Below are 23,247 nucleotides of genomic sequence, written 5' to 3'. Positions count from 1 at the left end.
GAAGAAGATGAAAGCATTAGAAATCGTCACTGAGGAAGATCAGACCTGAACCTAAATATGCTCCAAAAGCTGAAGGAAAACATGGACAAAGAACTAAAGGAAATCAGGAAAACAAGAGATGAACACAGTATCAATAGAGATGAAAATTATGAAAAAGAACAAAAGCTGAAGAGCACAGTAATGGAAATTTAAAATTCCCTAGGGTTTCAACAGCAGACTGGAACTGGCAGAAGAGAGAATCATTGAACTTAAGGATAAAACAATTCAACTTATCAAGTTTGAGGAGTATAAAGAGGAAAAAATGAAGATAAGTGAACAGTCTGAGGAACTTGTGGGGCACCACCAAGTACCAATACATACAAGGTAGGAGTACCAGGAGAAGAAAGAGAGAAAGGGGCAGAGAGAACATTCACAGAAGTGACTGACAACTTCCCACATTCAACAAAAGAAAAGAATATACACATCCAAGATGCTCAGTGGATTTCAAGCAGTATATACCCAAACAGACCCGCACTGTGTCATACAGCAATCAAACTGTCCAATGCCAAAGAGGAAAAGCTTGTTCTGAAAGCCACAAAAGAGAAACAATGTGACGCATACAGAAAATAAGATTAAACGCCAGTTTCTCATTGGAAACCACGAAGGCAAGAAGAGAGTAGGGAAACATACTTTAAGTGCTGAAAGCAAAAAATTGCCAACTAAGAATTCTGTACCTGGTAAAACTGTCTTTCAAATATAAGGGCACGATTAAGATATTCCCAGATGAAAGTTGAGAGACTTCATCATCATTATCCCTGTCCTACAGGAAATGCTAAAGGGTGTTCTGCAAGTTGAAAGGGAAGGACACTAGACAACTGACTTAAGCCACAAGAAGAAATAAAGATCTTCAGTAAAGGTAAAAACATGGGTAAATATAAATACTAGAACAATTGCATTTTTTTATTTGTAACTCCACTTTATACTTCCTACAGGATCTAAAAGGTGAATGCATTAAATGCACTGATAAATCAATGGTTTGGGACTCATAACGTAAAAGCATGTAATTTGTGGCAAGAATTACATAAAGATGGTGTGAGTTAGAGATTATTTATGAATTCCAAAAGGAGAGATTATGTTTGTAAACTGGTCTGTTCCTCTGTGAACAAAGGAATCCTTTGATTGTATTAGATTCACCTGAGACATCTGATTAGATTATAAGATTAGGCTTTGATTCAACCACATCACTAGAGTGGGAGTCAGCGTTGAGTCCCAGGCTCCTTGGTGGGCTGATAAAACAGACTCTCACACAGAAGTAGACATATAGAAGAAGAACACAGAGAAATAGAGACAGCTCATTAGACATGGCAGAGGCCTGGGGAAGAGAGATGAGCCTGATAGTTTACAGCTGACTGACCTTATGAAGAGACCACAGCAGCTGAGCTGGGAAAGAAATGAGCCCAGGGAGAGAGGCAAGCCTTATGCCAACATACAGCTGAGATCAGAAGAAGCTGGAACCACAGATCCTTAAGAGGAAGGAAGAAGGCTGAACCCTAGCAAATCGCCCGCCATCTTGCTTCAATACATGGCACAAATTTTAGGTAAGAAAGTACCTCTTATGGTACCATGAGTTGGACTCTCTAGGGCCTTGTGGACTGTAGCTTCTACCCCAAATAAACACCCTTTATAAAAGCCAACCAAGTTCTGTACTTTGCATCAGCACTCCTTTGGATGACTAATATAGGTAGAGAAATAGAGGAGTACAGGAGCATGTTTTGTGTACGCTATTGACATTAAGTTGGCAGCAAAGCAAATAAGATTGTTGCAGATTTAGGATGTTAAGTTTAAGCCCCATGATAACCACTAAGAAAATATCAGAGAATATGCAAACTCATAGATACAGTAAATAGAGTACAGTTACAAGGTGGGGGCCAGCGGCAGAGGGGGAGTTAATACAAAATAAGTGCAGGTTTCCTGTTTGGGGTAAAGGGAAAGTTCTAGTAATAGATGCTGAAGCGGGTACTGCAACACTGTGAATGTGGTTAATCCCACTGAACGAAATGCTTGGGAGGGGTTGGAATGGGAAAATTTATGTTGCATGTATGTTTCCACAATTAAAAAAAGGAAGATTAAAGAGATAATGACAGTTAAATGCAATACATGCTACTGGACGGGATCTAAGTATGGAGGAGAAAAGGCTCAAAAGGATGTTATTGGGTAAGAAGAAAAACAGGAATATAGAACATAAGATTTATATCAAAGTTAAATTTCTTGAACTTGATAACTGCACTTGGGAAATATAGTATATGTACATGGAATTTTTACTGTTCAAGAATTATGATGTATATAACCTGCTCTCAAATGTTCAAAAGATTAGATAGATAGATAGATAGATAGATAGATAGATAGATAGATAGATAGATAGATAGAAAGAATGAAACAGCAAAGGTGGAAAATGTTAAAATTGGCGGATCTGGGTAACTGGGAAGAATGAGGCTATATTAGAGTTTTCTTTTGGGGTTTCTATTATATTTGAAACTGTCATAGGTTTGAAATTAGCTCAAAATAAAAAGTTGGAAAAAAGGGGAGATGGTACTAGACTAAAAGTCTTAGGGAACAAAACAACTAGATACAATGCCTTGTCCTGTTTTGTACACTGACTTGGACAAGTAAATTATAAAGAACACTTGGGGTTAATTAGTAAAACCTGATTATTGTCTGAGTATGAGATGAGGATGAAAATTTACTGAGATTTTATCAGTGGCTTTCTCTGGGTGCATAGGAAGATGATTCTTCCATTTTTAAATTTTGGATGATCTATATTTTCTTATTTCCTACAGTGAGCAGTACTACTTCTATAATAATAAAAGGTTCTCTTTTACATTTAAAAGTTTTATAAGAAAACAAGGGCAATTACTTTTATGACCTTGAGGAAGAAAATTATTTTATAAAGATCAACAGAGTACAAACCATTTTTTATAAATTCAACTACATTTAAATAATTTATTTTCATCAAAAAACATAAGCAGCATAAAAAATCAAACCATGAACCAGAAGATATTAATTTCTACAATACAGAAAACTGTGAAAAAATAACATAGAGTAAATGATTCCTATGAATCAATAGAAAAAAGACAAAAATCTCAATAGAAAAATAAGCAAAAGTTATCAAGATGTGTTTTACTGAAAATGATATACCAAATTGCTGTAAACCTATGAAAAGAAGCTCAAATTCATTAATCATGGAAATGAAAATTAAAACCATTATATATAACTCAAAATAAAAAGTCATTATCAAGGGGAGCAGATGTAGCTCAGTGGTTGAGCACCTGCTTCCCATGTACAAGGTCCTGGTTTCAATGCCCAGTACCTCCTTTAAAAATTTTCTTTAAAAAAGTCATTATCAAATGTCTAAGAGAATTTTGAGCCATGAGAACTCTCATATACTGTTGAGACAAATATAAACTGCTATAACCAATTTTTAAAATTACTTAGCATTATCTTATAAATCTGAATATATATACTGCCCACAATCCAGCAATTCTATTTCTAGGTATATATCCTAGCACAGTGTTTCTCAAATTCTGAATAGTGACCAAATTCTGAACAGTTTAGTGGTTTCTAACCAGCATCTTTAAATAAAACAGTATAGGATATAAAATATCAGAGCACACTGCAAGTGGTTTAAGATTATATATTGCTTTGTGAAAGTTTACACACACACACATACACACACTGTGCGGGTAGGTGTGTATCTGTAATACAAAATTCACTTCTTACTATGGGCCATGGACCAAACAGTTTGAAAGCTAGGAGCTGCCTTACAGAGAAACTCTTGCACACGTGCACCAGAAGATTTGCAGAAACAGCATTTATGAGTACAGCAAAACCCTAGGAAAAAATCAAATGTGTTCCTCTAAGTAGAATGAACAAATTGTGTTGTCTATACAACAGTGAAAATAAGCATTCTCCGGTAACATGCATCAACATGGATGATTCTTAAAATCATAATGTGAGAAGTGGATTTGGCTCAACTGATAGGGCATCCGCCTACCATACAGGAGGTCCAAGGTTCAAACCCAGGGCCTCTTGACCCGTGTGGTGAGCTGCCCCACTCGCAGCGCTAATGTGTGCAAAAGGAATGCCATGCTATTCAGGGGTGTCCCCCGCGTAGGGGAGCCCCATGCACAAGGAGTGCACCCCTGCAAGGAGAGCCGCCCTGTGCGAGAAAAGTGCAACTTGCCCAGAAGTGGCGCTGCACTCATGGAGAGCTGCTGCAGCAAGATGACACAACAAAAAGAGACACAGTTTCCTGGTGCCACTGACAAGAATGTAAGTGGACACAGAAGAACATGCAGCAAATGGACACAGAGCGCAGACCACTGGGGGGGCGGTAAAAAGGGAAAGAAAGAAATAAAAAAATATATCTTAAAAAAAAAAAAGATAATATTAGGCAAAAGAAAAAAAGCAAGTCACTGAAGAACATACCCAGTATGAATCTATTTATATGAAGGTATTTTTGAATATGCAAATTTAGAGATTTAACTGTAGTAAAAGTATAACCAAAAAAAGAAGGCAATAGTGTCTACCTTTGCAGAGAGGATGAGAAAGAGTGATGGGATTCGGGTTTGCAAAGCATGGGCTTCTGGTGGGGCATGTGCGGGAAAGCGTGCACCTGGGGTACGCTTCTACGGAATACGAAGGTGTTCATTTTGTTGCAGGGTGTTATCTCAGGGGGCTATACAAGAATATATACAAGAATATATTAAACTCCCGTCCTGAGGAGTCCTGCTATGTTCTCAAATAGAGGGGCAAAGGAAGACAGACCACTATGTCAAGCCCTCAATATTAATGAATGTAACTATGAACCTTATTCTTCAAAAACTGAAACTCAGTGGATATCATAGATTCCAAGGAGAGGGGGAAGGAAGAATAGGTAGAACATGGGGCATTTTTAGGGCTTTGGAATTGTTCTGCGTGACCCTGCAATGACAGATACAGGCCATTACACATTTTGTAAAAACCTATAAAATTGTGCAGTGCAAAGTGTAAACCAGAGTGTAAACCATAATGTACACTATAGCCCATGGTCAGTAGCAATGCTTCAATATGTGTTCCTCAATTGTAACAAATGTACCACACTAATGAAGGATGTTGTTAATGGGGAAAAGTAGGGGAGGGGGTGAGGTACATGGGAATACCCTATATTTTCGATGTAACTTTTCTGTAATCTAAAACTTCTTAAAACTACAGTTAAAAAAAAAAAAGAAGGGGCTTCTCGGATTCCGGCTAGTTCTTAAGCTGAATGGTGGATAGCCAAATGGATCATTCATGCCATTTCTGTGTCACCAAATTTACCACCCCTAGTGCTGACCTTAGGAATAACTGTTATATCAGAAAACTATTCTGTATTTCCTAAGCCCCATTCTGAGTTGAACTTTCCATTACCCGTATTTAAAAACATCTGAACTGAAATAGTCCCTTAATTCAGATGCTCTACAACCGGGATCTGACCTACCAGAGACCATCCTTTAATCCTGTTCTGCCTAATTCTTTCATTAAAACTTTAAAATAATAGTTACCCTCGACTATGAAAAGGTTTGTCTGGAATAGAAACCGTCATTAAAAGAGCCCAGCATTTTTTCAATCTTCCTTGAAAACATTCTGATTTATCAAGGAAAATTAAGATTTTTTAAAATGGTCCATAAATCACAAAACAGATTAAAAGTTAAGCCTGTACTCTTGCCCTCTGCGAGGAACAGTTTAATCTGCCCGGAAGATCACACGTATCCCTTTGGAGCCACAGGCCAGAGGTCAGGCCACGGGTTGAATTCAACCACTGGGGAAGTTCCCCAAAGGAGAGAAAATGAGGAAGTAAGAAGATTTAGTTTATAAAGGGGCAAGGTCTCTGTGGTTTTGGCCAGGAGAAATAAAAAAAGAACAATTGTTTCTCCATAAACAAATCCTATACTGAAGACTTTTTGCATGAAGATATCAACCTCTCTCCCAGCTCACTCCCAGATATACAGAGATGGGTAAATAAGAAAAGGGGGCCAACAGAGAGAAATGCACACACACCATTTACCTGCAGGCACTTTATGAGATAAGCCCTGTATATGCCTCATCTCGTTTAATCCTCAAATCAACCCTACAATGGTAAGTCTCCTCACTTTACAGCAGGAGATGCTAAAGGTCAGTTGTTTTTTGTTTTGTTTCAAGGCAGTACCAGGGATTGAACCCAGGACCTCGTACATGGAAGCAGGTGCTCAGCCACTGAGCTATACTGGGTTCCTCTAAAGGTCAGTTTTAATTAACTACCAGAGCTTGCCTACTAGTGCTTGGTGGAGTTGGGAGTCAAACCCATCTGTCTGCCTGGAAAGCCCATATTCTTCGCTTTGAACCTTACGTAAGAACACACAAGACTGCAGAACAACTCAGTCTCACAGTGTTACCTCTTAGAAGGGACTCAAAGGCTACCCCCAGGCACTCCTGCTTTCTGCTGCTAAGGCAGCGCTGGCCATGCAGTGGAGATGCAGGCCCAGCTCAGCACACTGGGGTCCAGGCACGAGGACCGCTGCCATCCTTGACCCCTAGACTACAAAGCACGACCCTTGTCTCATACGTATGTAATCTTGGCCACAAAATAACAAAAAAAATTTTAATAGAACTAAAGGAATAAAAAAATTAAGATTTTTCTTTAAAAGAGGATTTTCTCAAGGCAACTGCACACCCTGCCTGACACCACTCCGCCTTCGCTCTGAAGCTAACGCTTGGAACTTGTCCTGCTAACGGAGATTCCCACAATTACCTAAGGTCCACCCAGAGATGGCCCCCAGGAGAGGGGCACTGCTGCAGATGGCGTGCACGTACATGAGGTGAGCCATCAGCTCCGCCAGCCACCACCAGCACAGGAGGCGGCCCAGCCCCAGGGCTAGGACGGAGAGGCCGGCCTTCGCGGAGCGCTGCTCCGGCCGCTGCATCTGAAGAGGAAACAGAAGATGGCATTAGATTGTGTGTGGATTCTGAAAACCTTCCAAACAGCCCCCTAAATAACGTTCTTAATAAACTTCCCACAAACTTTATTGCCATATCTATACCAGAAGGTTGGTTTGGCTTACCTTGGGACTGACTACCTGACGCTCTCAGGTAAAAAGAAGCCATAGCCAAGCCTGAAAATTCTGACCCACTGTATTAGTCAGCCAAAAGGTACTGATGCAAAATACAGAAGTCTGTTGGCTTCTATAAAGGGTATTTATTTGGGGCAGAAGCTTACAGTTACCAGGCCATAAAGCATAAGTTACTTCCCTCACCAAAGTTTGTTGCCATGTGTTGGAGCAAGACGGCTGCCTGTCCCTGTGAGGGTTCAGCCTTCCTCTTCCTTCTAAGGCTCTGTGGTCCCAGCTCCTTCTGATCTTAGCTGTAGGCTGGCATCTCTCTCCCTTTGTCTCTTTGTCTCTCTCCCAAGGGCTCAATTCTTTCCAGGCTCAGCTGCTCTGTTCTCTCCACAAGGTCAGCTGTAGACTACCAGGCTCTCTCTCTTCCCAGGGCCTCTGCCATGCCTATGGAGCTGTCTCTATTCCTCTGTGCTCTTCTCCTGTGTGTTCACTTCCTGGGGATCCAGCCTCAAAACTCAACTTCCCTCCTCCGCCGTGTCATTTTCTCTGTGAGTACCCACCCACCAAGGGGGCAGGGACTTAACGTCCTACTGAAGTGGCCCAATCAAAACCCTAATCATAATTTAATCAAGTAAAAGTGAAACCTCTGAATGTAACACAATCTAATATGCCCAGAGGAACAGATCACTTTACAAACAATCCAATATCTATTTTTGGAATTCATAAACAATGTCAAATTGCCACACCCACAGTACGGGTTGGGTCAGCAGGTAGACTGGTGCCAAGAACCAACGGTGGGTTCAGCATCCCTTCATCCCAGTGGCAGGCTCTAGAAAAACCTGGGTCTACCTTGGGTATTCTACCTTGGGTCTCTGGGCTCCAGTAGCACCTTGCTGATCTTCATCCACCCCTCTCAAGTCATGAAGGGGCAAAGGAGTGGTAAGAGAAAGGGTGACCAGAGAATAAAAGAAAAATTAAGTGTAGGTGTGTCGTTCTATCTTAAGTTGTTTCTGAAGTAAGGCAGAGTAAAACCAAACAGGGACACTAATATGGGATAAGGCTCTTGCTTAGCAGGAGGTATAGTGTAATAGTTAAGAAAATCAACTTTAGAGTCAGAGAGAATCAGGATGAAATTATAACATGAACCATATCAGTTGGGTGATCCTAAGCAAGCTATTTAAGCTTTCTGAATCTCAGACTCCATATAAAGTGAAAACAAACTGTGGTGATTAAATAAGATAAAGCATATGAAGTACTGAGTACAGTGTCTAGCACATAAAAAGTGCTAGATAATTGGTAGCTAACATCCAAGAATTACGTGCCTCCCATGTGCACCTTCATGTGGTGTCCCAGACCACCAGTTAAGGGGTGAAATCAGGAGAAACTTCAGAGCCAAACACAGGAGGTAAGAAAGAGACGTTTTGGTTATTCACAGATACAAATGACTGAGAGTATACTCAATACATGTGGCCAATTCAGGCACACACGCAAAAAAAACCCTCTGCCAAGGTAGCCCAGTTCTGTTCACAGTATTGTGGTATGACGGTGATCCCATCTGTTGTTTAGGGATGCACCATAGATTCTGGAATGCATAAGCATGCTATAAAATTTGAAAAGAATTCAAATTCAACCTTACACCACCATACAAACAAAGACAAACAAACAAAGGAGAGCATGCTAAGTTTTCTAGAACTTACAATGAAAAGATTTTATTCGACTAAAGGCTGCCTTGACATGCAAAGGAGATGCTAACCCACAAATGACAAAGCTGAATCTGTAAGTAGCTGGAAAAGGGAATGGAATGAATTTAGCATTTGACAGGTTCAAGACCCCAGGAGGAAGTGATCCAGAGGCACTTGCTCAACCCTCTGCTTTCCTCCCACCATCAAGTGCAGTGTGTCCCACTGCAACCAGAAGAAGAAGGGACATCGATATGCCAGGAGATTTATTGTATTCCAATTTGAAACAAGCACATCCTACCATTTACTGAGACGGCTCTCCTATTGCAAGAAGCCAAGTTAAGAAATTCTGGCTGGGTCAGTGGTGTTATAATAAAGTGGACAGATGAGTTTCCCTTTTTTGCTTTTCTAGTTGGTTAGTTATGCTAAGGAAAGCTCTTTAATTTTTTTTTAATTTAAATTGATCAAACTAACAGGATTTTCTCTCTTCCTTTGGTTTTCCTCAGTTCAACTTGGGAAAATAGTTGGCACTGTTATCCCAACCTTCATGGTTAGGAAATGACAGTAACTGTGTTAATGGAGCCACCTGTTCAGTTTTGACAGAGCTACTTGGGAACAGATATCCAAGAAAAGACTGGGCATATTGGAGTGCCTGCAGACTTGATCACAGCTAACCACAGTCACAGCCGCCCCGTGGTGACCCAGTACAGAAGCCTTTCCCGGCACCATGAGGATGTTCTCACTGGAATCCTCACGTCGAGCACGCAGGCTTCAAGAGCCCATACGAGGCTCACGGCAGTGATCTACCAGCCCTGTGGTCACAAGGCCCGATGCAGAACATCTACCTACCAGGCATTCGTGTCGGGGTTATTTAATGGAGGAAAAAGCAAGGAAAAATAATGCCAATGCCCAACAGTAGTGGGTGGCTACATGCATGAGCACACCTCAATACTCGTAGCCACAAAAAATATTTTTGTTCACTGTGCATAAATAATGAAAGGCCAGAAAGAAATACACCAAAATGATGACAGTGGGAAGCAGATGTGGCTCAAGAGGCTGAGTGCCGGGAAACGGACTTTGGCCCAGTGGTTAGGGCGTCCGTCTACCATATGGGAGGTCCGCGGTTCAAGCCCCGGGCCTCCTTGACCCGTGTGGAGCTGGCCCATGCGCAGTGCTGATGCGCGCAAGGAGTGCCTTGCCACGCAAGGGTGTCCCCCGCATAGGGGAGCCCCACGCGCAAGGAGTGCGCCCGTGAGGAAAGCCGCCCAGCGTGAAAAGAAAGAGCAGCCTGCCCAGGAATGGCGCCGCCCACACTTCCCGTGCCGCTGACGACAACAGAAGCGGACAAAGAAACAAGACGCAGCCAATAGACACCAAGAACAGACAACCAGGGGAGGGGGGGGAATTAAAATAAATAAATAAATCTTTAAAAAAAAAAAAAAAAAAAGAGGCTGAGTGCCCACCTCCCACATGGGAGGTCCCAGGTTCAGTTTCCAGTGCCTCCTGGAAGAACAAGGACAAGCGACAAGCAAAACAAACAAAGAAAACCAACTCAGGGAAGGCCATGTGGCTCAGTGGTTGGGCACCAGCTTCCCATATGAGGTGCTGGGTTCAGTCCCCAGTCCCCAGTACTTCAAAAAAAAAAAAAGAGATGATAGTGGTCATCATTGGATGGTTAGATTTTAGATGTTTTGTTTTATTTTTTAATAAGTACCGGGGATTGAACCAGGGACCTTGTATCTGGGAAGCAAGTACTCAACCATTGAGCTACCCCACTACCTTAGGTTGTTTTTGACAATTAAAATTGATTGTTTTTCCTTAAAAACATTATGCTACATGAAATAAGCCAGACACAAAAGGACAAATATTTTATGATTCCACTTATGGGAAATACCCAAAATAGGCAAATTTCTAGAGACAGAAAATAGATTACGGGTCAACAGGGCTAAGGGAGAGGTATTGGGGAGTTATTGCTTAATGGGTACAAACCAGAGTTTCTCTGTGAGATGATGAAAAAAATTGACAATGGATGGTGATAATTGTAGCACAATATTGTGAATGTAATTACTATCAATTGTACACTTAAAAATGGCTAAGACGGAAAATTTTATGTTGTGTATATATATTACCATAATAAAAATTTTGATTGTTTTAGTAATCAGAGAAAAAAGAAATGTAACTTTACAACATTACGAAGATTTTGGTCCTTTTGGCTTGTGAGAAAATGTACCCCAGGCCTCTCTATTCCTGCACCTGCTTCTCAAAATGCCCAGTGTCCATGTCTGCCAGCAGCCCCTGTGATTAAGTCTTCTCTCTATATATACTGGACCTACCTTTGTTTCTCCTCTCCTTCCCATCTCACTCCTAGATTTTCTTAACTATGAACTGAGTTTCTCTTTGCTAAGTTCCCGGGATGAAGGTGCAAATGGCCCCTAAAGCAGTGCTGACAGAAGACAGTCCCTGCACAAGTGAATTTTTCCAGGCTCTAAGTAAGCAAATGAGCATAATGCCTGCAGGCCCTTGAGCATGGACGCCCAGACCAAGCTCAGGTTCCCCGAAGACAGGACCTGTGTGAGCCTAAGAGCACCCCTGGAGATACGGCCTCATCCCAGAGGAAGGTAGCAGCTGGACAGGAGGGGAGCGTGAGGGAGACAGAACGCAGGGCACAGGGACCCAGCAGCCCCGCCAGGCAAGTGGAACCGTGGAGGCACCTCTCAGCAGGAGCCAATCACGGTTCAAGGTCAAACAGAGGCCCTCCCTTTCCTGCCCCAAACAGTGCGCAGTCTAAAAAGAACGGGTATCTATAATTAAGAAACATGCGGTGCATATTGTGGCTGATTGGCTTCCCAAGAATGACTTACCTACTCTCCCCAGGGCAAAATTTCCCTACGAGATTTAATAAGGCTAATTATGTGTCCTGACAGTACCAGAAGGGCTGGACTTCTCTCTGCAGTGCTCCCTTATAGATACTGGATGCCTCCTCATTCAGAACAACAGAAGGGTGTGTTTCTTAACTACGAGTACAGCTGAAGGAAAACAATGCAAATTTTTACTCTATTTGCTTTTACCTAAAGAAAATAAAAGGGGGCGGGGTTCAACTTCCTTTATGGTCATGTCATTATTCAGTCCAACTCTGCCTTCAACCTAGGCAATTCTCTTTTATGTAAAAAAATGCAGCACCTGTCCTCTGTCAATCCAGCAGGAAGAATCGACCAGCGGTGCGCAGCTCAGCTAATGAGCAGGGTTGTTCCCATGTCTTCGTGCAAATTATCTCATTTGAGGTATTTCAGGCCTGGGGGAGTGCCAACCTTAAGACCCTTGGAAAAGGCCATTGCCGGGAATTTTCAGTTAAGGCCACGGTGAAAGAATACACTTTTTAACTCATCTGCAAAGTGCATTTTAAAACACATTATATTTTAAAACCTCATTTCATGCAAATTGCATAAAAAGGAATATCTAAGCCTCTCTCTCTTTCAGAGATATTCTGATGATTAAAGATGACAGTTCTCAAAGACGAAACGTTCTTTGCCTTCACACACTAATAATACGTATGTCTAGGAAGTCAAACAAAAGCCTCACGCAGAGCCAACCGTGCGATGTGCCACCACTGCTGCCAACAATCATGGTTCTCCCTGCCTGGATCTGAGGCCAGGCGGCCAGGAATCTTCTCCTTAGGGCTCTGCAGTTGGCAGTGCTGTCCAGAACGGGTATCTGGCCCGGCCGGCTTGAGCCCCCAGGCCCACGTGTCCACCAAACCACGCTGGATCTCTCTCAAACTCCCGTGGAGTACACCACGTTGGCATGACAAGGCTTGTGTTTTACTCTTCCCCTCCCCATGTGAATTCTATTAGCTTCCCCTTGCCTCAGTTTCCCCATGTGTAAAGTGGTAATACCAACAGCAGTTCTCTCCTAGGGTGGCTGGGAGGATTGATCAGATGAGAACATGGAAAGCCTGGCTCAGAGTAAGTACTCAGCCAGTATTATTGATTATAATTATTATTATTCCACATACCCTCTAGAAGCAGAGCCCACCCCAAACCCTGCCTGCCCAGCTTTTATCGGGCCCAGCTACTCAGGGACTGGGGTCCCCCCAGGACTTGTCACAACTGCCTGGACCTCTCTTCCAAGCAGATGGAACCAGCACGCTGGACGCTTCTGAGGCGAGGAGGGCCACTGCCCACAGTGTCCTATTGCTGGGCCCACCTTCCAGACCGGACACCCAGGATCTCCGTTCTGGCCTAAACGAATCCCAGAACTGCCACACGTTTTTGGCTAACAATACCAATAACAACACTAATGCTAGCACTTGATGTTTCTCTATCGGGGCACGTTAATTTACAACGCCACTGAATCCTCACAACAGCCCTGGGAGAGGGGTACTATTCCCCTGTCACTGATAAGGAAACGGAGGCACAAAGAAGCGACTCGACACGGCCTCCCAAGCAGAAGCAGGGCAGGGACGCAGGCCCGGTGAGCCTTTGCCCTTGACCACCAGGCCGCAGCCCCTGGCCAAGCGCTGGCCTCCCTCCTCGGCATGGAAGCACAGCCCTCAGCAAATGCCCCTGGTCCTGCCGCACTTGGGCTCACCTTACCCCCGGCCCTCCTCAACCCAACCCACAGAGATTCCCTCCACACCCCAAATCACCCTGTTCAGAGTAAGATGGCCCAGACTCCAGACTAAGCAGGTAAAGCCCCTGCCCTGCCTCTCGCTAGGCCCCTTGGGCCCCCGTCCCACCCCTGGCTTGGTGCCTGAGCTCCATAGCACTGTGGGAGAAAAACAAACGTGTTCCTAAAAACGCCAACTCTCCGGAGAAAACCGTGCACCCTCCGAGTTAAGGCAATGATTAGTGTATGTAAATTTCACAGGCCTTACATTACAAAGGACACCTCCTCTGTGTCTCTCTATACATTTCTGTTTAAGTTTGCTAAAGGCTTCCAAAGCAATGTACCAAAAATGAATTGGTTTTGACAATGGGATTAGGTTAAAAGCTTACACCGTGGAGGTGTCCAAAGCAAGGGATCATCAGAGAGGCATTCTCAGCGGGCTCCGGCAGTAGACGACCAGGTGCACGGCAGGGCAGGGGGCAGCGCCCGCCGTTCTCCTCCAGGCTCACGTTCTCCGGGAGCAGCAGCTGCGGGCGAGCAGGCACGTGGCAGGGTCCGCTCCTCTCTCCCCCTCTCCTCCAGGCCTTGCTGCTTTCAGCTTTGGGCTGCTCTGAATGTAGCTCTTCTCTCTCCCGGGTTCATGGACTTCAGTTTCTGGAGGTTGCTCTCTGTCTCTGCAGCTTTTTTCCTGTGTCTACGGCTTTTTTATTCCTCCGTTTACAAAGGACTCCAGGAAGAGGATTAAGACCCACTCTGGGTCACACAATCTAATCAAAGGCTGGTACCTAAATAATTCAATATAAAGAAAGGTCCCTTAACTGCATCTCATGAAAACATCCCATCTACAAGAGGTCTACACTCATAGGAACCGATTAGCTTTAAGAACAGGATTTTCTGGGGTCCGCAAAAGAAACCCACCAAACTTCCTTCATCTTCTGTTTATCAATTTACATGCCAAACACTCGGGTGAAAGATAAGGGTGTGCCTTAGTCATTTTATCTACGGGGGATTGATTGCAAACGCTGAACTGCGGCTGCTTTCCACCTGGTAGGTTTCCACAGTGAGTCTCTGCTGCCCCCTGGTGGTGCGGTCTCGTTCTCCTGCCCCGCCTTACTCCAGTTTCACTAGAGAATCTGGTAAGAGCCGTGGATTTCAGTATTACTAAGCCTCGTATCTGAAGGCATTTCATTCAGTCATACACTCTCATTCAAGCACTTGTCCAGGGCATACTTTGCTTACAAGTTCTTCCAGTTAGCCTACTTCCTCCCACTCTCAGCCCTTCCTGTCTCGGCCACACTCTGGAGATCAGCTTTGGAGTTTAACCCCTGCCCTCCTAGACCGCCTTTTCCCATGGAAGGGAAGTGCCTCGATAGGCGCCTTCGGCACCTGCAGGGCCCTCCAGTGTCATTGACGTGCTCTGTAGCTTACTGAACATTTTGCCTTTCCTGGACACTTTTCCATGAATATTCCCAGACCAGACAGGGAGGATTCTGCCCTTCTGAGTTCCCTGCTTTGGGCAATTGCCATTTTCTAGGAAGCAGAAAAAGACAGAGAAGGGGCAGATTCAAGCCAGAGTCTATATCTGAGTCCTTTTAGGAAGAAATCACCCCTTCTCCTTGCTAGACGGGAAACTGGAGAGAACAGGAGCCTGTGGCTAAAGATTTAAGGGAGCTGGACTGTTGAGGCCGGCTAGGTACAGCCCAGGACAGGAACCTGAACGGCTCCAACACTCCTGCTAGGCCCCAAAGGGCACGATTTAAAAGGGGAAGTGACAGATAAAAAATAACGGTTATTTTGCTTACTAAAGGGCAGACACCCCAAAGTAAAGCTCCTGATAGATACAAGGCAGCTAAGAAGATAATTTGTTTCTTCCTAATGGATTAATTGTGCTCAGGAGAGTGGTACAAGGGGGGTTAGTACAAAAGTGCCTGGCTGAAGAATTCCGAAGAATTGAAAAATCAGGATAGTGAGGAGATGGGAAAAGGGACAAAAGCGAGGGCTTGGATCCGCCTCTACACTGTGCCTTGAGACAGATGTAGCAAAGTTTCCCTCCCCCACCCCCCACTTCTGAGGAACTTAGTACCCTGGTTCTCAACCTCCAGCGGGCATCAGATTCTCCAGGAGCCTCGGAGGACACACGGCCCGTTTCTGACTCAGCAGGTCTGGCATGGGGCCTGAGAACTCTCCTCTTTACCTGGCGTCCAGGAGCCGCTGGTGCCGCTCTGGGGCTTTCCACACGCTAAGCACCACTGAGCAGACCAGCTGCCGTCGCTGAACCACCTCCCACTTTTACACGGGAATTTCCAACCCAAGTTTCAAACCCAAATTTTCAATTACGTCATGGGAAAGAACGATCCCCCACAGCCCAGGCTGAGGGATGAGAAACCATATGCTCAACATACACCTACCTAGGATTTCAGTTTCACTTAGGGATTTGTGGAGGGGAAAAAATGTTAAATAATTTAACTGGCAGTTTTGAAGCACTACATTATTGGTATTATGCAGAAACATACAAAGTAGAATGCACAACTTAATGAAATTTTTTAAATAAAGGAGGAAATTCTGAAGACCGCTCCTTCTCCAGGGGCACATGCCCTTGACTCTCTATCCCTGGGGGCTGAGAGCATGCCCGTCGCGGTCCAGGTGACCGCTGCTGCTGCCTGCCCAGCACCCTGAGCTATGTTTCCAAGCCTGGGGAGAGGGCACCGGAACGGAGGACGCGTTGTTATTCTCTCCTCTGTCGGGAACGTTCTCCTTTGCTTTGGAGGGCAGAGACGGTGGTTAGGAAGGGCCCTTGAGAAACACCCTTAGCTATGATCACATACCTCTTCCTGAGCTAACTTAGGCAGCATGTTCCATGAAGCTCCCTCGGGGGTTAAGAAAGGAAGTTCTAAATGGGCAGACAGTGAGGAGAGAAAGCAAAGGTGGCTGGCGATGGTGCTTCAGACAAGGGTGCTCCAGAGCGGGAGGCAGGATCTGGGCAGGAGCCGGCACCCACGCCCAGAAACGCAGGGCCGCCCTCGCCCCCTCATTCCACTCACCTCCATCTTCTGCAGCCCCACTCTATCTTCTCATCTAGGTCACCCTAAAACATTTCCCAGGTTACATCTGAGCTTTTCACAAGCAGCTTGTAAAAACAAAAAGGGAACATACTATTTACCAACCAGAAGCTCTTTCTATTTTTTCAAATAATACTGTCAGAATCTATATTTTTTCCTTTTCTGGGAACTTCCCTACAGTGGATCCTTGCTGTGGCCCCAGTTATAAACCCTGGTTGCCACAACAGATGAAGAATCAAAGAGGAATCCCTGCTTCCCACATGGGAGGTCTCAGATTCAGTTCCTGGTGCCTCCTAAAAACAAAAACAAGCAAAACAGACAAAGAAACCAACTCAGGGAAGCCATGTGGCTCAGTGGTTGAGCACCAGCTTCCCAAATACAAGGTCCTGGGTTCAATTCCCAGGCCCAAATACATCTTAAAAAAAAAAAAGAATCAAAGGGGCTCCTAATATACAGGATATAATATACGGAACTAATACACAGGATACACAGACCACTCTTTGTCTTGAAGGCTTATTTCCCCTAAATATCTCATTTGTTACAAACAACAGTCAAGATGACTAACACCATACTGGTGGGTGTCGGGAGATTTTCAGAGCGGGGCACACCTCAATGAAGAGATTCTCCATCTCAGAGATGACCACGGCCACAAGGACAGAATGGCTTTAGAGAAGGCCAGTCCAACCCCAACAGCCTCTACCTGCTCGACGAACTCTGGGAAGCCGAGGATGGGCCCGTTGTGAAAGACGGGGTAATAGAAGACATAGGCCAGCAGCCAAGGCAGGGAGTAGGGGGCCCGCCCGGTGGGCAGCCGCTGCCAGCAGAACTCGAGGCTGAAGCTGGTGTAGTACAGGCAGCGGACGGTCAGCGTGAACTGCAGCAGGTAGTACTCGTTTTCCGTCTGGTACCACTTTCTCTGCCAAATCAAAAGGTAAGAGGAGCAAGTGAGTGACAAGGAGGGGTATCACCCAGCCCCAGGACGGGTGCTGCATAGCAAGACCACCTTCAGCCAAGAAACTCCCACTGAAACTTCAGCTGCTGGGCTGAAGAGGGAGTCAGGACCCAATGACCTCAACGGTTCATCCAAATAGGCAGTGAACGTCCAGTGGGGAAAAGCATGGCTCTAAAAACAACCATTGGCTTAGCAGGACGTCTAATACAACATACTGAAGGTCTAGCAGCACGTGCCCCTGTCAGAAGTGCTCGTCTAACCCATGTAAACTAGCTGCACCCAGATAACCCTCTGAGAGTTCCTTCAACAATTCTGAAGACAAAGAGATACTTGTAAATGTTACCTGGGATTTCTGTCTTCAATGTACTCTTCCTTCTGCCCTTCCGTTACGAATTTTTCTCCACAAGTAGCTGAGTACACTGTTTGCCAAATAAGCTTTAGAAACACATATTCAAAAGAAATAGTCTCTACCCTTAATGTGTTTAGGTCCTCATAAGGAGATATGTGTGTAAAAATATAATTACAATACAACTTGAAACAAGAAATGATAAGCATGTACAAAAACTATGCATGGAAAAAAGACTGGAAGGAAATAGGATAAAATGTTTATACTGGGGGAATAAAATGATGGCTCATTTTATAATTTTATATTTCTCGATATTTTCAATATCATCTATAAGAATGTATTGCTTTGACAATGAATGAAACAGTTTACAGAAATAAATACAAATCAGAACTAGGACAGAGAAAGGAGTAATACACTCAGTCCACGAGGGTCCTTTCGGGCTTTACAAAGAAAAACTAACCATGGAGCAACCAACTCCACCTTCAGGACCTCACCAGACACCAAGGGCAAAGAGGATGTTCAGATTAAAAGGATGTTCAGGAAAGCATGGAAATCCATAGCAAACTCATTGCTGGTCATTTGTTTTCAGTATTTTCAAACCACCAGTCTGCATAACAAATGGAGTATTTGTTTACTACCAGCATCCATAACTGATGCTTATTGTCCCCAAAGAAATGATAAGTACAATTGGAATCTGTTGTGTGCAGTTGTCAGTTGCCCAAAAACTTAGTAAATCTGTTATTTTTCTTGCAGATGCATTTTTAAGCACACCAGCAAGATCTTATTTAAGTGACTGCCTAGTTGATGACATTGGGAAGTGAAGTATACGTAAGTTAGGTTGCTAACTTATTCACTGTCATAAATCTAGATTTCGATATATGCGCTTAAAAGTGTTAGTCCCAGTCCATTGGTGATGATGCAGAAAAATTAAGAAGGCACAACAATAGCAAAAAATACTCAACTTTTCAAAATGCTACACCTTTTACAAAGTCACTTAACACATCATCTTATTTAGTCCTCAGAACAACTCCATGAGGAAAGTAGAGCAGTTCTTCTGCTCATTTTCCAAATGATGAAACTGAAGCACAGAGCAGATTAGCCTGACTCAAACAGCCTCCTCAGAGGTTAAGTGACTGCCTACAGCTTCAAGAAAGAGGCAGTGAATAGAAAAGACCAGAAACCAGATTATCTACTGGCTTCTCCCCATTTCTCTGCTGATCCAGGGCATACCAATTCAAAGTGCCAGCACTTAATAAATGAATGAATGAACCAATGAAATAAACAAAAATGAAGAAATGACAGGGGTTCCAGTTTCACAGTGATGGTAGAAACAATACCAAAAACTTTCCAAGATTGTTTCCAAGGTGAAGGTAAGAAATAAAATAGTGCTTCACCCACAGAGAAACAGATTTGTCAGCATCATACACCATTCAGAGCTGAGGGCCTCACGACCTAGGAAATAGAAGCTGCAGCATCTTAGTGACCAGCTCTCATGCAGCTATGTGGGACACTGCACACGCCTGTCCCTTCCTCCGAGTCCTTCCCCTCTCTGGCAGGCACATGCACCCTGTCGGCAGGCATCTGCAGAGTGCTGGCCCAAATGTGGAAACACTGCCCTGACCCTCAAAGAGTTTATATTCATGTCTGCAAGAGCAGATGCACAGATTACTTAATCATGGCAAGCAGCAGCGGTCCATGTCACATCACGCAGAATGAACTTGAGAAATCCACAGCTAGCACAGAGCCCAGCACCAGCGAAGTGATCATTAACTATTCTTCGATTTCTTCTGAAGTCTCACAAAAGCAAAGACAATCAAGCTGAAAGTCAGGGAGGGGTTTTCTCTAGAGACAGAAATGGCTTTGCAGACTCAGATCTAAGCTGTACTTAGAAAGAGTCAGGAGAACCAGTCGGGGGTGGGGGACGAGGTACAGGGGGTTCAGAGGGACAGGATACAAAAGTATAAAGGGGAAAGGTAAGCAGATTAGCCGGACTCAAAGAACAGCTCGGGCCATCCCACGCAGCTGTGTCTGAGGACCAGGCTAGGGGAGAAGGGGATGGAGATGAGGAGAGCAGTGATCCTGCCCTGGGCATGTGGCCCCAGTGTGTTCAGAGCTGTGGCTTCGCAGGCTGTCTGATGTCAAAGGTGATGGACCCTGAAGCCGAAGGGCTCTAATGCCTGGTGCCCAGAAGCCCAGGGCAGGCTGAACACTGCGGGTGATCAAAGAACACAAAATAGGAAGTATCAGCTCCACAGTGCACACCATCTCCTAAACTCAGGGTCCTGACTCCCCATCACCCAGCATTGCCTGGGCCAAAGCTGCTGACAACTCATGAGATAAAAACACACTGTTGGGAAGCGGACTTGGCCCAATGGATAGGGCATCCGTCTACCACATGGGAGGTCCGTGGTTCAAACCCCGGGCCTCTTTGACCCGTGTGGAGCAGGCACGTGCGCAGTGCTGATGCACACAAGGAGTGCCCTGCCATGCAGGGGTGTCCCCGCGTAGGGGAGCCCCATGCGCAAGGAGTGCGCCCCGTAAGGAGAGCCGCCCAGCATGAAAGAAAGTGCAGCCTGCCCAGGAATGGTGCCGCACACACGGAGAGCTGACACAACAAGATGATGCAACAAAAAGAAACAGATTCCCAGTGCCGCTGATAAGGATAGAAGCAGTCACAGAAGAACACACAGCAAATGGACAGAGAGAGCAGACAACTAGGCAGGGGGGAGGGGGGAGATTAAAAAAAAAAACACTGTTATTAAACTGAAAAAATAAATAAAACTAAGAAGGTAAACTCCTGAAAAAGGAAAAATCTACTGTTACAGGTTACCAGGAGCAGGGGAAGGGAGTCAATGCTTAATTGGTATGGAGTTGCTGTTTGGGGTAATGGAAAAGGTTTGGTAATGGATGATGTCGATGATGGCACAATACTGTGAGTGTAATTAACACCAAAGAATTGTATACTTCCAAGTGGTTAAAGTGGAAATTTTTAAATTGTATATGTCTCTTACCACATTAAAATTTTAAATATATATATGCATGCATTTAACAGAGGAGAAAAATTATCCAACAAAAGCCAAACAAAAGTGGGGTTCTTCCCTCTTCAAAGAACTTCCAGTGGGATATATAAGTAGATTACTGAATAAACCTGTTTCATCATCATCTAATAAGAAGAATCCCTTTCTTCCCTGTCTCAGGAGCTATTGGGTGGGATAAGGTATATCAGGATTCCTTATAAATTGTAGCGCACTCTACAGATTAATTGCATTAAAGCCTAAAGAACTACTCTTTCTTTTCCCTCCTCCCTGGCCCTCTGTTCCTGTGATATCTGCACCATCCATGCCTACCCACACTGGAAGGAAAGGTGCAGGGTCAGCGCTGGACAACCTTACAAGGATACAGTCAGATAGAAAAGATAAAGACTGCAGAATTGTAAAAAGACCAGGCTTCGCACGCATTAACTCCACAGGGCCACTAGGGGGAGACCCGTCAGGCTTTCTCAGTTGACTTCGTGGGCAAGTAGATGTCTGAAGGCACCTACTGGAATGCGGCACTGCTAGAGAGAGGGGCCTTCTCTTTCCCAACAGTAAGATGGAGAAACTTACCTTGACGTCCTCCATGCTCTGCAGCCTCAGTGTGGAGAGCAGAAGGAGCGAACAGAGCCAGGACAGGGGCAGCGACCGGAGCTGGGCCACGCAGAAGGAGACGATGGTGTGGAGAAGCACCATGGCCAGGCCGGGAGCCCCCAGCACACACCAGCAGGCCCACATCCCGTACAGCATGAGAGCCCAGGGTCTGTGCTGCAGGCAGGGGGCGGCCGAGGGAGGGCGGGAGAAGAGAGAGAGAGAGCGTTCAAGGCCATCGCTGTCATATGCTCTGCAGACAAGCACGTTCAGTGACCCGTAAACCAAACCCCGCTCTCAAGCCCCGGGAGTTTAGTGTAATACAGACAAAGAGGACTCAGAGGGACTTTCCACATTCAGCCCAGGGCAAGAGCTGGCTTCCTCCCAGACCCCCAGAATTCCATCAGGGCTGCCCAGTAGTCGCTCTCCTGCCTTCAGGGAACCCCACCTGCCCCCCGAACCAAAAGATACTTGGCGAGCTTTTCAACAGACACCCTGGAAGCCAGGAGGCAGCTGGGAACACTGCCACCCTGAGCACCACCCTGCATACGCCATCCTTCAAAAGTGAAAGGATGCGACTGCTCTGGCTTTTCTTTTTTAAGGTGAAAAAAAGCACTGGTACACATTACCAGGAGTCTCACTGAGAAAACTGACTCTTTCAAACTACAAAAGGCCTTCTAAAGTCAAAGCCAGGTATTTAAAATTATCTAATTATACTTTTATTTTACTAGCATATTGTTTACAGTCAGTTTATGTTGCAGAAAAATTGTATCTTACCTGCTTTGTGTGATATTGGGGGCCTGTGAATAGTCGATCTGGTTGTTATATTTATTCCCATCTTAGAACAATAGTGTAGCCGGATTTTGTCTTAAAATGAATTTCAAGAGCACGCCACATTGATTAGGCCAGTAATTTATTAAGGTAGGGAGGGAAGAGAAATGGGAGAAAATAACAGATCATGGGTCCCAGAGAAAGGAAGGGGCTGAAGAGTGATAAAAAGGGCTGCTTTACAGACTACAATTTCCCATCAAAGATTATAAATGCCCAGGTTTTACTTGCATGTTGATCCAGACAGGGGCATGGTGAGAGCAGGGCACAGAAGGAAAGAACAGGGGTCAAAAGACAAGAGCAAAAGGCCTTCGTGCTTGCTTTTTAAACTATTGATTATTCCGCCCCTTTGCTAATTGCAGGGAGGAGTCCCAGCTGTTTGCTGTTTTGATTGATTACCCCACCCATCAGTCCCTCGGGGGGGCCCAATGATAAGGTCCCTGAAGAATATCCCAGGCTTCTCCTGGATTCCAAAGGAAATCTCGTTCCAAATGGGAGAATCTCGCGAGGGTCCTCCAGCAGCCATCTTGGGGGTACTGATGTCCACGTGGACTTCTGCCAGGTTCCAGATCCATCTATTGACTCCCTGTCTAGCCTGCTTCAATAGGAATATATGGTTCTATTTAATTACCAAGCTTCATAGTTATTGACATTGAATAATATCTTTGCGTTTATGGTATATACTTAGTCATATCTGGCTGATAAATGACTATGAAAAAAATACAATGCTTTAATGTTGTTTGAGAGGCAACAATGTATCAGTGGTTTAACTACTCAAGCTATGAAGTTCAGCTGCCTAATTCAAATTCTGGTGTTCCCATTAAGTAACCGGGTAACCCTGAGCCAAGTTTCTTATTCCTTATACTTCAGTTTATTCACAGATAAAATGAAGACAACAACAGTATCTACTTCATGAGGTTACTGTGAGGATTAAATAAGTTAATGCATGGAAATGCTCAGGACAGGGTCTGTATACCTAGTAAGGATTCTACAAATACTAGCTGCTGTTCCAGTAGGGAAATATGATGAGCTTTACAGATGTACTTAAAAACGTAGCTTCCAGG

At 44.6% G+C, this 23,247-nt stretch overlaps 1 protein-coding gene across 5 annotated transcripts in view; it reads right to left on the bottom strand.

Moving 5' to 3' along the window:
• The window catches only part of HHAT (hedgehog acyltransferase), a 373,363-nt gene that overhangs the window by 277,207 nt on the left and 72,909 nt on the right, over window positions 1–23,247 (bottom strand). For 3 of the 5 annotated variants that reach the window (XM_058275157.2, XM_023584001.2, XM_071207711.1), the window contains 4 exons: window positions 21,338–21,532; window positions 17,135–17,350; window positions 13,765–13,902; window positions 6,785–6,956 (listed from right to left, as the gene is read on the bottom strand). In XM_058275157.2, coding sequence (XP_058131140.1) covers window positions 6,785–6,956; window positions 13,765–13,902; window positions 17,135–17,350; window positions 21,338–21,532 — 721 coding nt within the window. The remainder of the gene's footprint in view (window positions 1–6,784; window positions 6,957–13,764; window positions 13,903–17,134; window positions 17,351–21,337; window positions 21,533–23,247) is intronic. The other 2 variants (XM_071207710.1, XM_058275159.1) reach the window with 1 other exon arrangement.

The sequence above is a fragment of the Dasypus novemcinctus genome, chromosome 13 (genome assembly GCF_030445035.2).
Source record: "Dasypus novemcinctus isolate mDasNov1 chromosome 13, mDasNov1.1.hap2, whole genome shotgun sequence".
Classification (NCBI taxonomy): Eukaryota; Metazoa; Chordata; class Mammalia; order Cingulata; family Dasypodidae; genus Dasypus; species Dasypus novemcinctus.
Note: the sequence above shows the minus strand (reverse complement) of the source record. Positions and strands in the feature narration are given on the sequence as shown.